The 19814-nt window shown below is 38.1% G+C and overlaps 1 protein-coding gene across 8 annotated transcripts in view; it reads right to left on the bottom strand.

Moving 5' to 3' along the window:
* Positions 1-19814, bottom strand: part of KDM1B (lysine demethylase 1B) — a 55015-nt gene that overhangs the window by 32276 nt on the left and 2925 nt on the right. For 6 of the 8 annotated variants that reach the window (XM_043980668.1, XM_043980647.1, XM_043980649.1 and 3 more), the window contains 10 exons: positions 17827-17929; positions 17200-17330; positions 15492-15581; positions 14864-14975; positions 14367-14483; positions 13472-13510; positions 7815-8019; positions 5863-6047; positions 3234-3410; positions 2458-2532 (listed from right to left, as the gene is read on the bottom strand). In XM_043980668.1, the coding sequence (XP_043836603.1) occupies positions 2458-2532; positions 3234-3410; positions 5863-6047; positions 7815-8019; positions 13472-13510; positions 14367-14483; positions 14864-14975; positions 15492-15581; positions 17200-17330; positions 17827-17916 (1221 nt within the window). In that variant the 5' untranslated portion in view covers positions 17917-17929. The remainder of the gene's footprint in view (positions 1-2457; positions 2533-3233; positions 3411-5862; positions 6048-7814; positions 8020-13471; positions 13511-14366; positions 14484-14863; positions 14976-15491; positions 15582-17199; positions 17331-17826; positions 17930-19814) is intronic. The other 2 variants (XM_043980660.1, XM_043980663.1) reach the window with 2 other exon arrangements.

Genomic DNA, 19814 nt, shown 5'->3' with positions numbered 1-19814 from the left:
CTTAGTTTCCATTTACATTCTCTTTTAACCTTCTCAAAGCTTACCCAACTTAAGATAATATTTCTAAATATTTTATATCATCCTAATATAATGATTACTGATATTTGCCATCCCTTCATAAATTTACATTTATCAGACAATTTCTCCAAAAGCTTCCACTGGGTGTAAAATTGTGACTGGACTATGGTCCCAGAATCCAAATGATTAGGCTTTTTATTGTAATGATTAACTGATATCAACACATTTTCCATATCATGTTTCCCCCTTTTCTATTTAGCAAAAAGGACTTTTTCTTAGGTTCTCTTTCCTTTAAGGATTCCAATCCCAGATGTCTGAGTGGTTCCTAAATTGCTCAGACCATCCACATCACTAAAAATGTTTATAAACTGTATTGGTTCCTCTGTAAGGGTTCTTAATCTAGGATTCAAGAGATTGCTTTTTTAAAAAAAAGAACACCTGTATTTCACTATTTTGGGGTTTTTTTGTAATCCTGTTTATTTACATTATTTTTATTTAAAAACCTTATTCTAGGGGCAGCTAGGTGGCGCAATGGATAGAGCACTGGCCCTGGATTCAGGAGGACCTGAGTTCAAATCCGGCCTCAGACACTTAACATTTACTAGCTGTGTGACCCTGAGCAAGTCACTTAACCCCAATTGCCTCACTGAAAAAAAAACCAAAAAAACCAAAACAAAACAAAAAAACAACCTTATTCTGAGAAAGCAATGCACACTAGACTGCCAAAAGGGTCTATTACACATGCAAAAAAACTTAAGAATCTCTACTCAACAGACAGATTTGCTCTATGAAATCTTTCCCCTCATAACCAGAATGAGTTCTCATTTGAACAGATTTCTCCCTTTCCCCCAAATACACAGTTTGGCAAACTAATAAAAATCTTTCAGGATGAGGACCTCTAGAGCCATATCTTGACATTTTCTCCCCTAAGAGTAGACAATTCCTGTAGCTCCACCTCTTTTGCTCACTACAAAAACATGTCTCTAGTCTTATGACCTCTGTCCTGGTAAATATGGGCACAGACATCATTCAGGTATCTATCATACCTATAGACCATGAGTTTAAAAACTCATGACTCCATATGATCAGCATGCACTTAAAAAAATTGTCTTCCAGGGGCAGCTAGGTGGCACAGTGGATAGAGTACCGGCCCTCGAGTTAGGAGGCCTCGGACACTTGACACTTACTAGCTGTGTGACCCTGGGCAAGTCACTTAACCCCAACTGCCTCACCCAAAAAAAAAAAAAAAAGATGTCTTCCAGGATTTGGGGTTTAGGTGTATCCTCCTCAAATATAAACAGGTCTGAGTAAATCAGGAAAACTGAAGACCCAGGAGCTAACATTCCCAAAAGGTGTAATGATTCCTTCCCACAATGAGAATTTTTTTTAAAACAACACACTTCCCTCCGGAGTACAATACTGATCTTTCTATGCTAGCTATAACGTGCTTTAAAGAATGGCATTCAGGGGCAGCTAGGTGGCGCAGTGGATAGATCACCAGCCCTGGAGTCAGGAGTACCTGAGTTCAAATCCGGCCTCAGACCCTTAACACTTACTAGCTGTGTGACCCTGGGCAAGTCACTTAACCCCAATTGCCTCACAAAAAAAAAAAAAAAAAAAAAAGAATGGCATTCAGTTAAACCAAGGAAAAGTCTCCTAGTCATATTTATGAGTGTTTTTTTCTCTCTCTTAACCTCACAAGAAAGGAAAAAAAAGTGGGGAAATCAATCTTTTCAACTTGGTGAGGATTTTTTGGCAAGAAATAGAATATCGAAGGAAAGTATTTGTTTCTATTAAAGTTGAGTGTTCTTTAAAAGAACAACCTTTCAACAAACATTTATTATGTGCCTACTGTGTGTAGACCACACTGTAGGTATGCTGAGGAGATTTGTCTAAAATGTGGCTAAAATACAGACATGAAGAGAGAACTCATAAGACAAAATAAATCAAAAATACACTAAAGAGTTGCAAATCAAAGTGTTATGTGAAGTCAAAGGGGAACACATTGTTACTGATTCTGGGGAGGAGACAGAGACTAGCAAAAGCGTTAAGGAAATTATATTTTATTTTAGTTTTTAAGGATGGGTAGGAACTAAACAGGCAAAAGGGAAGGAGGAAATTGCAAGCATAGGGAACAGTAAAGGAAAAGGTCAACTGGAACCAAATTTTTCCCAACTCTAAGCACTATGCCATGATGCTTCTAGAAGTGTAAAAGTATTTCTTCAAAATTATGACAATTGTTATTTCTCCTATTTCGCTTTGATAATTAAATGCATCTTACATAGTGTGTCTTTATTGGGATTAATCAGCTGTCAATATTATAAACATTTATAGTTTCCACACAAAAGGAAACAAATTTCTAATGCCCTCAGAAAAAGCAGTCAAAAGACTACTTTACCCTCCAGATATTTCTAGCACTATATTTTAAGAGTTCCTTACCTTAATTCCAAAGTTGTGCAATTGCCTAGCAGCTGCTAATCCTGATGGACCAGCCCCAACAATGATAACTGATTTCTTTTTAAAAAGAAAAGAAAAAAAACTCAAAGAAGTTGCACAGAGACTGAAAATACTCATTGCTACACATTTACCTCCATTTTCTGTAATCTCTCACAAATCTATTTTCCTTTTGTAAATGCTAGCTTAAACTTTTCTATTAACCACTCCCTCTCCTACTCTCCCACTTATGGTTTGGAGAAATGATGCTTGCTAATTCCTTCTCTGAAGGGATTACTCATTCCATGTTGTTCTTTGTCGTAGACATGCTTGACTGTCCCCTAAGATCCTGTAACAACTGGAATGACGCCAATCTAGGTCTCTCCCTCTCTTTACCAAATTTTTATTCCTTAATAAATGTTTAAAAGTCTAAACTCTTGCTAAAGCTTATAATTTATTGGCGACCACTCACTAGATTTTAGATAGTATAGCTAGAATTTTAGCCCCCTTACAAAAATTGAAACAATCCATATGACCTCCCAATGTTACTATTAGTAGTAGTACGTTAATAATATTTTTCATCAATTGCATTATAACAAACAAATAGCATTTTAAGGTTTTCAGTGTTTTACAATGATTCTCTCATTGGATCTTCCAAACCCTGTAAGGCAGTTGTTATAGTCATTATTATCCCATTTTTACAGATAAAGAAACTGAGTTTTAGAGCAGTTAAGTGACTATTAGCAGTAGTGGTATCATTGCTATGAGCTACAGTCACCTACGTTGTGGTAGTCTTTTGGGAGAAGATGATGGTCAGGGCTGACAGACAAAACCCCAGTATTGATCAGACCTTTTCTTGTCATAAAATAAAGTATCCTCTCTGCTTCCTGAACACATCTAATGCGCACAAGGCCTCGGACGATAATGTGATGAGTGCATTTCTGAGGGGTAAGTGCTTCCTGTATTTTGGAACAACAACAACAAAAAAAACCCTGTTAAAATAATTAAATATTTCATGGTAGTGAATAAACAGCAATTACATATATAGTGGAGAAATATAGGAATTTGTATTTTATCACAAACCCTCATAATTCTTTTCCTCCCAAAAAATGATCACTATAGTGGTATAAGGTCTAAGAGCATATTATGTCCCTGATTCCCTAAACTATTTAGGTTTTTTTTTTTTTAATCACGAGGGGCAGCTAGGTGGCGCAGTGGATAGAGCACTGGCCCTGGATTCAGAAGGACCTGAGTTCAAATCCAGCCTCAGACACTTGACACTAGCTGTGTGACCCTGGGCAAGTCACTTGACCCTTGTTGCCCCCTACACACACACACACACACACACATACAATCACCACAGAGTTTTATTTCCTGACTATTTGTAGAAAGAGCTTAATTTAAACTTGTATCCATGTGAATGAGAAACAGAAAGACACCTGGTAGGATAAAGGATCTGCTCTTAATGAAGGATTAGTCAGAATTAGCCACCAATGGGAAGCCAAAAGCATTTTTCAGAAACATAACATGGAGGTAATTTCCTTGGACCCTGTTGTCCTTCCTCCTACTTCATCATATTTGTAGATAATATGGTCCCTCAAAATTCTAGAGACAAATGAGAAATGGGATGGCATGGTGGGTTAGGAGAGTGACTTGGGTGTACAGATGTATACAGGTTCCATTTCTGGCTGTAGTATATACTAGCTATGTGACCCTGAACTAGCCACAGTCTCTCAGTGCCTCCAGGCACTTCCTCCAACTTTCTCATTTCTTTCTACTTTTTTCTTTATCACTACTCCTCATCCCAAATTGCCTCTGATGGCAGACCATAAGTAATTACAAGAGGAAGGGCAGAAGTATGTTAACTGCATGGAAAGATATGGCAAAATAGACTTGGGATTGGTTATGGAAGACAGGTAAAAAGTATAGTCACTTGGAAACTGTGTTGGGAAAATTTAAAAAAAAAATAAGACTTCAGTGTTGGGGGCAGGTAGGTGGCGCAGTGGATAAAGCACTGGCCCTGGATTCAGTAGGACCTGAGTTCAAATCTGGCCACAAACACTTTGACACTTACTATGTGACTCTGGGCAAGTCACTTAACCCTCATTGCCCTACAAAAAAACAAAAAAAAAACTTCATTGTGTTTAGATCTTTATCATCACCACAGAATATTTCTACTGTGTGCTACTAGGCAGGTACAACAGAATCTCCTTATTCAAAACATACAGTCAGTTTGAAAAGCTCAGAAATTTCAAGAGTCTTACTTCATAATGAAATGGGGGAAACATTAATGAATAAATATATTGAATCAAAATGCCCCAAAGCAGGGAAAAAACAAGTAGGTATTTTAATATGTGGGTCAAATAACTACCTAAAGATATTCACTTAAGAACAAAACAAATGAAAAAAAAAAGGCAGGATACAATTGAGCACACTCATTTCCATGACACCTATATTAAACACATACATGAATATTAATAATGAAAGGATCTAATGTACACTAAACTTTAACATTCATTAGGATTTCTTTTCCTGTAAATTGCATAAATCCATAAACAGTTAATTCTGACTACCCACAGAGTGAACAAATACTGTTGTTGAAAGAGCCTAAATTTGTATACACTCTGTTTAACAACCATAACTTAGTTGTATTATTCCAATCATTTCTGATGTCAATTGAGTGGTCAAAAGAAATTTCAATAGGATCACCAGAGTGTTTATTTAATCAAGATTACATTTAGGAGGAGAAAAATCTTACAAAGTCAAGAATTCCAGCCTTTTAAAAAGTTTATATTCTTTCCTATTTTGCTTTACAACTTCCTTATGAGATTTTCACAGTTTTACAGATCAACAAGCTGTTGCCCAAAAAGAACATGTTACTTGTCCAAGCTTGGGTCATTATAGACAGAGCTATGATTAGACTCTTGGTCTCCCATCTCTCTTTCTTGTGCCCTTGCCACTACATAATGCTGCCTCCAGGGCTATCTGAAGAGTAGGGACCATGTTTCCTATTTCCAATGTAACTTGCAAAGTAGGACCCTACACCTTGTAGATTTCTCCCTTAGTCAATGACCAGTCAAGCTTCCCTCTTACAGAATCCAAAGGCCCATATATAAATAGCATCAACTTTCCTTAGACACCCCCCCATATACATGGATGCCTATGTATGTATACACGGATACATGTGTGCATATATAGGCACATATGTAATACATGCGCTCGTGTGTATGCACTCACATAGACACATACGTGTGTGTGCAATGTGTGCGATATGAATGCACACATGTGCATCTATATATGTATCATGCGTGGACATATACACGTCCATGTAGGCTTACATAGATGCATATTTACACATATCCATGTATATGTCTTCTAACTGTACTATACAACAATGCCAATCATGCTTACTTTGCAATTAGTATACCACAGAGCAAGGATGAGGTTTCTCAAAGCCAAATACATGGTGGGGTCCCGTGAGTATTCTGGGAACTCATAGAGCTCATCTAGTTCCATCACATCAGGCCTCACACAGAGAGCTTTTCCACATTCATTGGGCTGGTAGAAAGGCTGGAAGTACTGGTTCATCCCAGGAACTAGGGGAAGACAAATTACAAGTAAGCCTCACATCTCATTAACAAATCAACAAGCATTTATTAAGCACCTCCTATGTGCCAGACACTAAACTTGCATTCTATCAGAGGAGACAATGAGTGTGTATAAAATAGATACAAGTTAATTTTATGGGAAAGGGGACTAGTAGCTGGGGGAATTAATAAAGGCTTCACAAAGAAGATGGCACTCAAATTGAGTCTTCCCCTCCCCCAATTCAATTCAACAAATGGCAATTACCTACATACAAGGGGGTACCATACCAGGTGCTACAGACACAAGAACAAGAATCATGGACTTCAAGAGGCTCACTTTCTATTGGCCAGTTAATTTCTTTGTGCCTCAGTTTAGGATCATAGATCTAGAAGCAAACTTGGAGACCATCTCCAACCCCCTCATTTTATAATCAAAGAAACCAAGGTTGAGCTGAGTCTAGAAGGAAACTGGGAATTCTAAAGTGGGAAGGAAGGTGTGCATTGCAGGAATGGGGGGGGGTGGTGACAGAAAATTGAGAACTGAGAATGACAAACTGTAGAAAGGTAAGATCAACTGCACCATGGAAAGTGTGAAAGGTGCTGGTTGGGCATATGATTCTGATAGCCTGAGTGCTTGTGCTTAGACTTGACCTTGAAACCCTTTAAATGCATTAAACATATAAAGGAGGCTCACTCCTAAATTTTATTTTGAAAGTGTTTTTTGTTTTGTTTTTATAGAGATTTTTCCTTTTTTTTTTTTTTTGCATGGGGCAATGAGGGTTAAGTGACTTGCCCAGGGTCACACAGCTAGTAAGTGTCAAGTGTCTGAGGTAGGATTTGAACTCAGGTCCTCCTGAATCCAGGGCCAATGCTTTATCCACTGTGCCACCTAACTGCCCCTGTAGTTATTTTTCTTTAAGTCACATCTCCAATAAATTATGAACACTACCTAACAAAAACTAACATTTAATCGAAACTGAATGGCCAACTGACTAAACGTGGTGGTATATTCCACATCTGTAGTTCCCCCAACCCTCAACTGGGGAGAGGGAAGATGTGTCATTGCCAGTTCTCCAGAACTCCCATGCCTACATTTTAACAAGGGCCTCTGCAATTTGGACAGCACCAACACTCTAGGTGGAGGTTGGGTTGCCTTTATGCCAGTGGTATCAGACTCAAAGAGAAACAGATTCCTGAAGCCACATACCGACTTAGAAAACTACAAATTTACATGATCTCTATTTACTATATTTTTTCTTTATTTTATTAAATAAAATTATTAAATAAATATTTCCTAATTATATTCTAATCTAGTTCAGGCTTTATATAGGTGTGTTACAGAGGACTGTTTGACACCACTAAATTACAGGTCATATAAAAGCTATTTGTTCACAAGCAAGGAAGCTAGCAGTTACACAGGAAGCAGAGAGACAGGATTTTTTTCTTTCCATTTATAATTCCTTTCAAATGAAAAACAATCCCCTCAAAAAGACCTTCTAATGTCAATGTCTAAGAATATAGTCCCCAAAACTACTAAGATGTTTTGTAATTTTTTTCCTCAACCACTAGAATGACCATCATAAGAAAGCTATACTAATTTCATACAGGACATGAGTGTCAAACTATGCATAATCTAATCCAATCAAACAGGGAGGTGCAACATATCAAGCTTGTTCCAGTTAAAAAGGAAGTCTTTACATTTTCTTGATTCTCTTGTTTCCAAGAGAAGGGGAGGAAATGGAGGAGAACATTCTGGCCTAGGGTAACACTTCTTACCAAACACACCTGGAACAGCCTTGAAGTGCTCCACCTTCTCAGGACTGGCTTCACTGGGGTCTCGGTTGGTGCTGGTGCAGGAGGGGCTCATACCCACACAGTCAGGATAATAGGCAGATAGTAAAGGGGCAGCCACACTATCTTTCAGAAAAGGAGGAAGGATAAGCATGGAATACCACCAGTGATTAGATACCTCAGCGACTCTCTTAGGTGGAGAGGAAAGCAAGATGAGAAGGCAAAGAAGAGTTAGGAATATTAAGAAGACAGAAGGAAGAGAAGAAAAAACAGATAAATACATTTAATAAGGCTAAAATGATTCTCTTCAATTCACATTACCTTTCCCTTCCTTTCTCATTCTGTATTTTCCCCACTCAGACTTTGGCACTATTGCAACTCTGAAATCTTAAAGTATAAGATTTGTACTATATATGGCTTCTCATACTTAAAAGACTTAAGTTTTCCCACCAGAGTTCTTCAATACTGTTTGTAGGAGGATAGCTCAAGAGCTGAAAGAGAACTCAAAGGTCCTCTAGTACAAACCTGTTCATTTTATATATGAGGAAACTGAGGCACAGTGAGATTAAATTACTGCCCAGGGTCATAAAGGTAAATAGGCATTAGAGGTGAGATTTGAAACCTGTTCCTCTGATTTCAGGGCTTCCTACTACACTTCCTGATCAAAGAATTTGAGGGAGGGGGAAGGCAATTGGGGTTAAGTGACTTGCCCAAGGTCACACAGCTAGTGTCAAGTGTCTGAGGCTGGATTTGAACTCAGGTCCTCCTGACTCCAGGGCCAGTGCTCTATTTACTTCACCACCTAGCTGCCCCCCGATCAAAGACTTTTAGGACAATTTTCATTTTCTATAGCCAAAGTCAAATCAATCAACAAACATTTATTAAGCATATATCATATACCAGGAACTATGCTGAGTATATAAACAAAAAAACCATCCCTGCCTTAAAGGAAGTTTACATTCTGATGTAATCTGATGCAGATTATAACTGAAACACTATCCTTGAAGTAATTTAGGAAGGTTTACTTTCCTTTCCACCAAGCCCACATTTTAACCTTTTACTGTAACATAAAAGCCACTTTGATTTTAAGAACTGAACTCTAGATACTGGGCATTGAACACAACAGGCTAAATAAATTCATCTTTAATGCTTCTGGTTAAAGGTTTAGGGAAAACTTCAACTGCAATACAGTCTTCAGAATAAGATTAAAAAAATAAAACCCTCCAAAAAACAAACAAAACCAAACTAGCCAGTTCTCAGAACACGTAACAGCTAGTAAGTTGTTCTTACTCTGAGCTTGGTGATCATTGACACAAGGCCAAAGAGTGCGGCAGCCCATGCCTTGAAGAAGCTTACGCTCTATTGAGGAAAGAAACAATACACATCTAGAAAATGCAATACAGGATAGGAATATGTACAGAGCAGTTTCTAATGGAAGAGAATAAGAGGAATCATCATAGACTTCCTGTAGCACCTGGCACCTGAGGGGAGCTTTGAAGAAAGATATGAATTGTATGAAGCAGAGACAAGGAGGGAACAAATGCCAGGCCTGGAGATACAGCCTATATAAATGTATGGAAGATGGGATGGGCATGTGGTACACTGAGAAGAGTAAGGTAGCCAGTCTGACTACAACATGGACCATCTGAAAGATGAATAATAAGCCCGAAAGGTAGGCTGGAGTCAGAGGAGTTTGTATTTTATCCTATAGGCAAGGGGGAGCTACTGGAATTACTTGAGTAAGAAAATGAAATTTTAGCCATGTGCTGTAGAAACATCACCTTGCTAATTATGTGGAAGATGGGCTAGAATGGAAAAAGACTTGAGGTAGGGAAACCAATAAGTAGGCTATTATAATAGCCCAGGCAAGAGAAGATGAGGGCATAAACTAGGCTGATGGCCATGTGAGTAGAAGACAGGGAGAAATGTTATTAGGACACACTTAGGAATTGATTGGACATGAAGAGAAAAGAAGTATGAAGAGATGAGGCTGACTACAAGGTTGCAAATATGGGTGACTAGAAGAATGGTGGCATAATCAACACAAAGAAACTAGGGAGAGAAAAGGGTTTGTGAGGAAGGGAAGATACTGAATTATTTTGGATGTGTTGAGTCTGAGATATCAATGGGACATTCTGTTGTAGATGTCTAATATGTAGGACCAAAGTAGGTGTCTAATGTGTAGTCCCAAATTCTAGACTAGAATTCAAGAGAAAGACTGATGCTGGGTAGAAAGACTTGGGAATCATTTGCATATAGATGATAGTTGGACCCACGAAAGCTGCTGAGATCATCAAAAAAACAGAGAGAGAAGGTAAACCATTACAGAGATCTGGGGTACATTCACTGAAAGGGACATGCATGATGTTCTTGAAAAGCAGAGTGAGAAGGAATGGCCAGACAGATAGCAGAACTAAAAAAGAGCAGTGTGATAAAAATCCAGGGAAGAAAGTGTGTCCAGGAAATCCATCAAATTCCACAGTGAGGTGAGGAAGAATAAGGACTGAGAAAGGGCCACTGGATTTGAAAATATATAACTTAACTTTAAAGAACAATTTCAGTTGAGTGATAAGATCAGAAGAGATTACAAGCAGTTGAGAAGTATGAGGTGACAGAATGGAGGAAACAGAGACCACTTTTTCTAAATTTGCTGTTAAAAGGAAGAGAAATAGTATAGATAGTAGCAGCAAGTGGAAGCCTTAAGAATAGAGTAAATGGGGCAGCTAAGTGGTGCAGTGGATAGAGCACCGGCCCTGGAATCAGGAGTACCTGAGTTCAAATCCGGCCTCAGACACTTAACACTTACTAGCTGTGTGACCCTGGGCAAGTCACTTAACTCCAATTGCCTCACCAAAAAAAAAAAAAGAATAGAGTAAATACAGGCATATTTGTGAGCAGAAAGGAAGGAGCACTAGATAAGGAGACACTGAAAATTAAGGAGAAAGATGGGATGACCAAAAGAGTAAACTCAAGGAGACAATGAGAGGGCCAGGGAGGAGAGCAAGAGCACAAGTAGAAGGGCTAGTGTTTGCAAGGACTAGAATAAGGTGGTGGTGGTGGTGGGTTTTTTTAACCTTTTTTGGGTCCCAGACTCCGTCTGGGACTCTAGTGAAGCCTATGGACTTTTTCTCCAAATGGCTGATGCCTCTATTTATAATTAGAGAAAATGTTAAATTTCAGTTAAAGGTTAGTATATACAAACATGAATTTTTTTTTCATTCAAGTTAATAGATCTTCTGAAAACTATCCAAGAATCTCAGCTTAAGAACCCCTGTAAGAAAGCAAAGGAGCAGAGTCAGAGATGATGTTGAGGTAATGTAAAATATAGTTATGAAAAAGAGGGTACTCATGATACATGGCCTCCATTTTTTCACTGAAGTGAAATCCTCTGCTGAAAGAGAGAAGGAAGGATGTTATGGATGGCTTGAGGAGAGACAAGAAGTTCAGAGCACTCACTCAGTGGAGTGGAATAGAGTCAGCCAGAGACAAGTAAAATGACTGATGTATATAGCAGTAAGGATCCATCTGAGATTATATAACAAATGTGAGATTACTTAATAGTGGCCCCAGTCAGCTCAGTTGTATGACTTCCTCCATCAACATTTAGCAACATGCAATCAAGAGAATGGTAGACATAATACAGGGTTGGGGTTTGGAAAAGGATAATTGACAAGAGGAAAAGAAAACAAGGGACTCAGTGGCAGAGAACAGTATAAGATTGAACCAGTTTAACTATAAAGTCAAGATTTTTAAAGAAGAAAAGTAGGTTTGGAGCAGAAATGATAGTCTGAGGGGCAGCTAGGTGGCTCAGTGGATAAAGCACCGGCCCTGGTTTCAGGAGTACCTGAGTTCAAATCTGGCCTCAGACACTTGATATCTACTAACTGTGTGACCCTGGGCAAGTCACTTAACCCCCATTGCCCCACGGGGAAAAAAAAAAGAAAGAAATGATAGTCTGAGAAAACAGGAAATGCAAAGGGACTAGAAGTAATGGTAAGGATGGTGAACACGGTGAAGAAGTATAAGGCTTAGGGAGTGACTAAAGGATGGGATGCTATGGTCAGAAAAGGAATATCAGAATAATGGATAGTGGAGGTGGAACATATGTGTGGGTGTAGAGCTTAAAGATACGACTTTCCCTAGGTGTAACTGAGGGGGTGGGATAGAAATGCAGATCAAGGGAGCAGGGAAACCTGATGAATTGCAAAGCAAGGGCTTTTGAGGGGATGTCAGCATATAAATTGAAGCCCTCTAGTATAAGGGAAAGAAAGGGCTAGGGCCCAAGGGTTATGTCAGCCAAGCCTAAAACTCTAGCAGGTCCTCTTAAGCTTTGAAAGGCTTTGACTCTGTGCCCAAGGTGTGTCTGCATCCAAGAACCAGCCTAGCTAAATTTGAAGAAGCTAATTAACAGGGGGCTGACCACTAGGCAATGCATTTTTGTTCAGGCATCAGCAACTAAGGAACAATGATGAGAAATATCCATACAAATTAAATCACAGATTTCTGCCAACCCATTAGGAAATGTTTATCCAAAACCTAATCGGGAAGTTTAGCTCATTAAAAAGGGGCCAGAGAATCCAATAGAACTGAATAAGACTAAAGGAACCTCAAACAACTTAAAGACCCATCCTTAAGGTTCTGCACCTTGACCGAAGGAGATTGTGATGAGAAGTGAGGAAGGCCAACTGCTTCATTAGGGAAACATCATAGACACAAATTCTAAAGGCATTCAACTTCTGCTCAGGCTAAAACTTCCAGAGTTCTGTCCCTTGGTTCTATAAAGCTCTTTTCAGAAACAGTTTTGTGGAATTTCTAATTCTAAATCACATCCCTATTACTAATTTCACAAAGAATGTAGGTAGTAGTTTGCTCTGAAAAAGATTTAGGAAGAGAAAAAAAGATGAAAGACAACTCTTGAAAAAAAAATAGTTTTGATATACTTATGCTAAATATTTGCTTTTCCTAGTCCTCCAACTATTACCAGTTCACGTACATGTGCAGTGAAATATCCATACAAATGAAATCTCACTGCAGCAGGATTAACAGTGGGTTTTGTGGATTTGTTTTTAAACCACTGAAATTTAGGATTAAATTTTAAAAACTCAATGTTTTTATCCAGGCAATTAAACTATATGGCACATGGAAATTATGGTATGGTCATTTATTTTGGGGCTTCCTACAGACAATCAAGTAAAGACATTAGATTTCACCAAAATTAACAGCTATAACTACAATTTGCTAGATAGGGAAATTGATTACTTATTTTATCTCAGCAGAGAACAAAACAAAGACTGAAGATGTCAAAAGTCAGAACATGTAGCAACCTTGGTACTCCGAGTCTTGAGTAAAGGGGTAAAAAAATAAAAAAGAACAGCATCTCACTATATTTTTTACTCATGAAGGAAAAGGGTGGAGTCTATCCCAAGAGCTCATACTCACACAACTGGGACATCTGGCAAGAAAATGGCAGAAGTTTTTGAAAGAAATAACATAGCAAACTTCACAAGAAAGGGAGATGGTACTTTGATCAGCAGCCAAATAGAAAACTCAGAAGAATGTCACTATCATTCACAAACAGAGCTTAACAATAAAGGCACCATGAGGGTAAATAAAAAAGAATCTGTAGATGGTAGTTTACTTACTAGATCTTCTGGTTGGGAGCACTGATCTGAGCCCTCTGTCTACAAAAGAACATCAATATATCACTACTTATGTAAAAACCCTTAATCCAAACACAATTTAAACTCATTTAACTGTGAGATTTGTTTTTTCTATCATTGTTTACAGATAATCCTTTCATCTGAGTTTAGAAATTTAAAAATTATCCCCCATGAGAGTGAACCCAGGTGTGACTGTTTTTTCATAAAGCTTTGAGAACCCAGGAGCTTGACCTAAAAACTAAAATGACTCTGTAGCTATTAATATGGTAACTAATTTAGTATGGTAATTTAAAACTCAGGCTTTTTGAAACTTTAATATGAATTTTAGATTGTGCTCTAAAAATATTTTGTATGTGAAATATATGAAGAAAAGTTTTGCTTTTACAATCACAGTGATCTTACTTTATACAGGAAAAGTCAATTTAATTTTGTTTGAATTATATTAAAGAATCACCCAAGTCGTCTTTCACATGTAAAACTATACTTTAACTTTTTTTTTTTTTAGTGAAGCAATTGGGGTTAAGTGACTTGCCCAGGGTCACACAGCTAGTAAGTGTTAAGTGTCTTGAGGCCGGATTTGAACTCAGGCAGTCCTGACTCCAGGGCCGGTGCTCTATCCACTGTGCCACCTAGCTGTCCCTATCCTTTAACTTTTTAAAAAAGTAATACGAATTTTTTTAATGACTCGTTTGGACTATTTCTAAAATATCAAAGAGTATATCAATTTACCTATCTTCAAGTTTTGGAAAAAATATTAAAACCCTGACATAAAGGAAAGTCAATATGCTAAATGAAGTAAACAACACGTACATTACTAGCCTTTTCCACAAAGCTAGGTTATCAACAGAGTCAAAAGGAAAACCACGACAGGACACACCTTAACTGAGGTGTTTGGTTTGGTACCACAGCGATACGTCTGTGCCATTTGTGACGTAAGCTGAATTTCCTTTGTAAGCTGTCTCCATTTCCCACAGTCAGGTTTTGTGCACTGAACCTAGAAGGTATGTGAAAAGTAAAAAAAACAAAAAAAAAAAAAGCGGTGGTGAGTAAGCAAATATTTACCTACTTTCTTCTACTCCCTATTCCACCCTCAACTGCTCATATTGCCATCTTCTACAAATGATACAACTAACCTTTCAGCAATCCTGAATGTTGTTTTCCCCTCCAACCTTTGCACTGCAACCCTTGATATTCCACTTTTACCCAACCAGTTCATTTCTGATTCAACATCAAATTAGCCCCTAACAAAGTGGTCTGAAAGTGGTGGTCAGAAAATATATTTTAAACAACATAAAAGAAGAACTCGAATCCATTCCATCATTTCTAAAACTTCAATTGCATTAAAAGGTACAAACCAAGCAGCATACTCCTTACCCAATACGGAAGCTGTTGATCAGCCATAAAAGCTTTGGGACTAGGCTCGCATTTCCCATTACTAGTCCATATCCTTTTCCAAGCAGCAAATTTTTCATACCCATCTTTGTGACTAAAAAAAAAAAAAAACCTTTAAAAATCAGGTAATTAAAAATAAAATTCAATTTTTAAAGTCCTGGTTGTTTCATCTTCCATAAGCTACTTCTCTCTACAAGACAAATAATACGGGAATGGGAGAAGAGTACTTTGTGAAAACACCACAATCCAGCATCCAGTTTAAAGTTGTTTTTTGGTTTTTTTTAAAGCTGGCTGTCCATACAGCGCCTTCTGGTGGCTGATATTCTCTTGTATCACCAAGAGCAGAGAGAGTGCCACTATCAATTCACTAGACAAGAATTTATGTAACCTTGCAATTCTTTTCAAGTCCTCTGTACCCACAAACACACGTGAAAACAGAATCAGAAAGAGGGTATTCCTTTTTAGGAGGTATCAATTGGGCTAGGTGACCTCCCAGGTACTACAATTCTAATTATTTAAAGTTTTGGTTTGGAAGACAAGTATTTAGAAAAATCGGGTAAATTACTCTAAGGTCCAGGAACTTAAGAGTCTAATCAAACAACAAACATACCTCCGGTAGTAATGGTCAAAGCATTCATTGCAAAAATGTTCCCCACAGGATAGGTGGTACCATCGAGATGTATAACCATTTTTTGCACACCTAAATACAAGAAAATACATGTAGCTATAAAATGAAGTGGGAAAAAAAAATCTCCAACACATCCACCCACTACTTATTCTTTGATTAACCAAACCATAAACAAAGACTGATGGGAACATGGAATTAAAAGACTAGCATACCATCACCACAGTAATAATTTTTCTGTATTTCTCTATTGTGCCTTATGCCATGCTGCCTCATTTCAAATACAAAATGACAATTTCCATGAAATATCATGTCAGTAATTCCCAACCATGGTTTTGTAATACAGCAGTGTTTCTTCAATAACCTCAAGTTACATTTTAAAGTTCTCAATAGCAACAAAAACAAAAAATCTTTTCCAGTAGAACTTACTTAAATTCACTTTATTTTTTAGAGAAAAGTAATACTTTAGGGGCAGGGGCAATGGGAAAAAAACAATGATAAAAGGCTGGAAACTACTGCTCTAGAATGATGATGATATTTTAAGAGATCTAAAAAAAATTAACAAAGATACTTGAGTTGAAAAAAAGGCTTTTTGGACTCAATTTGGATGCTAATTGCCTTTATTTTAGTTTTAATACAATTTTCTTAAATCCTGAATTGAGATTTTTCTATTAATTCAAGCAGGTCTCATCTGCCATTAAGATAGAAAATAGCTTGAGATGCACATATTTTCCCATAGACAAAAATACATTTTATATGTATATACAATATTATATATGTGTATATAGGGGCAGCTAGTTGGCGCAGTGAATAGAACACTAGCCTTGAAGTTGAAAGGACCTGAGTTCAAATCTCACCTCAGACATTAGCTGTGTGACCCAGGGCAAGTCACTTAACCCCAATTGCCTTAAACATGTGGGGCCATCTCCATTCATGCCGATGTATATCTTGCCACTGGACCAAGGTGGCTCTGGAGGAAAGAGTGAGGTTGGTGACCTTGCATAGCCCTACCTCACTTAAATCCAATTCAGTGCAAGTCATGACATCACCCCGATGTCATGATCCTCTTGGAGAATGAAGGACAAACAACAACAATAGGGAACACTTACAGAGAACTTTTAATGTTTGCAAAGAACTTTACAATATCTCATTTGATTCTCACAACTCTGGGAGTTAGATTCTTTTATTATTATTATGCTCGTTTTTATAGCTGAGGAAACTGAAGCAGACCATGAAGCAGACTCATGCAAGGTCAGTCAGTTGATAAACATTTATCAGGTGCCTCCTTTGTACCAGGTACTGTGCTAAGCGATAGGTCACAGAGGTAATCAGTGTCTGACACTGGATTTGAACTCGGGTCTTTCTGACTCTAGGTCCAACTAGCTGCTTCTACTAAACATGTATATGCATACTGACCAAATGTAGCTGGAAAATAGACTTCTGAGATATTCTTCCCTCCCCTCCATCAGTTCCAATTCTAACCTTTACAAATACCTGTAGATATTAAGGTATGCCAGGACCCTAAGTGGCATGTTCTATGAGCAAAGAACCTGGATGTATATAAATATCAGGGTTCACACATATATGCATGTATAAATACAAGTTCACTTGAAAAACTGGTCTTTGAAGATACAACTGCCACAAGCAATTCCCTCACTGAACTGACTTGCCAAGACACATTATCTTAGCCAACCTTTCAGCAGCACTTGAGAAGCAAACTGGACAAGTTGCTGTACACCCAGCCTTTTCACATTTCCTGTACTTCTTCTCGGATGAGGCATCATCATCATCATCTGCTGCTACTTCTGCTACTTTTTTCTTTACCTGCAGAGAAATCAGTAAACTAAAGGTTCACAAAAATCATCAAGTATTATTAAGAAATAATAACTGCTGACCAATAACTCTTAATGGTTTGCAAATTACTTTAGATACGTAGTCTCATTTGACCTTATTTGAAAGAAGTGTTTCTGCAAAGTTAGTGTTGATGTAAATAAAAAATAGAACCTGTGGGCTGGAGCTTTATAACACATTTCAAATCATTGTTCTGAATAGTCAGAAAGTGGCTGATATTTGGTTATCATTTATTGACTTCCTTGGAGGTGGGCTCACTGTTTTAACTATCATTTTGGACTAGAAAACCCAGTTCTTGTACATTTTTCCTAAGGATCAGCTTAATATTTCCTTCATTTAGAGCAGCTCCACCTTTTCAGGACTGCAGAACAAATGCTATAATTCTAAAGGAGGCAGAATTTGAGATTGCTCACTACAGTTATCTATTAAAGCCCCAGAAAGTACAAGACTAGAAATAATTGTGCAATACCTGCCTCCCGGAACTCCTCAAAGGAAGACTATCTGAAGACTGGTCAAATGAAGCTGCCTTTTTCTTTGCTCGAACCCTGAGGGTTGACATCTTATCACAGAGTCTGCCAAACAGTTAAGTGTTAAAATATTAATGACTAGATACCCTGTTAGCTCTTCAGAGAAAAAAATAGCACGTACATTTATAATATATGCAGGTAAACAGTAAATACAACTCATGAGGAATAGTCAAACCAACTATTTGCTGGTTAAATCCAACAGAAGTGGGGAAGCTAGGTGGCAAAGTGGATAGAGCACCGGCCCTGGAGTCAGGAGAACCTGAGTTCAAATCCGGCCTCAGAGACTTAATACTTACTTACTAGCTGTGTGACCCTGGGCAAGTCACTTAACCCCAATTGCCTCACTAAAAAAAAAAAAATCCAACAGAAGTAACCATAAGTATAGAGTTTGATTTGGGTTTTCCTTTCAGGAGTGTTCTCCATTCTTTTATTTCTTCATCCTCCAACAGTTTCTGCATGCCAATCTTTTAGCATGTTAAAATACAGATTAGTTGTTTATTAATATCCATTAGGTATGCCATGGAAATGACATGAGCTAAATGGCCCACCCAGTAAGAGCACTGGATTTGGAGTCAGGAAAAACTGACTCCAAATCCTGCAGCAAATACTAGCTGTGTCACCCTAGACAAGTCACTTCATCTCTCTCAGCCTGCTTCCTCATTTGCAAAATGCCAAAACAATAGCATCTATCTCTCGAAGTTGTGGCAGGGCATCATAAAGTGAGGTAAAGATGTACAGAGCTTTGTCCAACTTGAAGTGCTACATAAATGCTAATTATCATAAAAACGCTTGACTCAGTTACTGCTAAAGGCAGTTACTCTACAGGATATAGGTTTTTTTTAGAGCTGGAACAAACCTTAGATGTCTTCTAATTCAATATCCTCAAGAGGCAACAGAAGATCTGAGAGTTCAAGTGACTCACCCAATGTTACAAAGGCTGTTTAAGTAGCAGAGCTGGGACGTGAACCCAGGCCCTCTGATTACAAATACCATGCTTTATTCACAACACCGTGCTGTCTCACAGGAAACTTTTTTCATGCTCTCAAAGAGACTGTGATGTGACAGATTAAACAAAGGTTCAATCCTATACATGCAAGAAAAACTGAAAAAAAAAAAAAACTGCAAAAGATTGAAAAGCTAACCAGTCAGCGGTATTATTAGACATTTCCTGGCCTCTTGTTTGTTTCTCTGTGTGTGTGTGTGTGTGTGTGTGTGTGTGTGAGAGAGAGAGAGAGACAGACAGACAGACAGACAGACAGACAAAGAAGAGGCCAAAATGAAAAAGACTTGGGGTTATGAAGCAGGAAGGGCAGGGGAGGGAGGGGAGGTTGTGCAAGTAGAGGGGGGAAAAAGAATATAGTGAACAACTAATGTAATTTGTACCAGCTTGATGGGTTGTTTTAAAGAAGGTAGACTGTACTCACATCTATTTGCCTCTAATGACCCTCAAAAAAGTGTTTATTTCCCAACTATTGGGGATTGCTGGAACAACCTATATTAACAACCTACCACTTTCTCACCCCCCTGCACACTTTACCACCAAGCTAAGAAAAAAAACTTTGGGGTCTCGGCTATTGAGATTGGTTTTCCCTGTAATCCATCCTATTCTCTGTCCAAGTTTATTAAAATTGTCCCAAGTTGGCTATAATATGAAGGACCCACAAACTTGCCTTTTCATTAGCTCTCCTTGACAAACAGTAACTTTTTAAAGGGCATTTGCCTAGTTTAAAAAGCTATCTCAGGGGCGGCTAGGTGTCGCAGTGGCTAAAGCACCAGCCCTGGGTTCAGGAGTACCTGAGTTCAAATCCGGCCTCAGACACTTAACACTTAATAGCTGTATGACCCTGGGCAAGTCACTTAACCCCAATTGCCTCACTTTAAAAAAAAAAAAGCTATCTCAAATCAGGAAGGAAACTGTCCTGGGAATATT

The sequence above is a fragment of the Dromiciops gliroides genome, chromosome 1 (genome assembly GCF_019393635.1).
Source record: "Dromiciops gliroides isolate mDroGli1 chromosome 1, mDroGli1.pri, whole genome shotgun sequence".
In the NCBI taxonomy this organism is placed as follows: Eukaryota; Metazoa; Chordata; class Mammalia; order Microbiotheria; family Microbiotheriidae; genus Dromiciops; species Dromiciops gliroides.
This window is presented reverse-complemented; position numbering and strand designations above follow the sequence as displayed.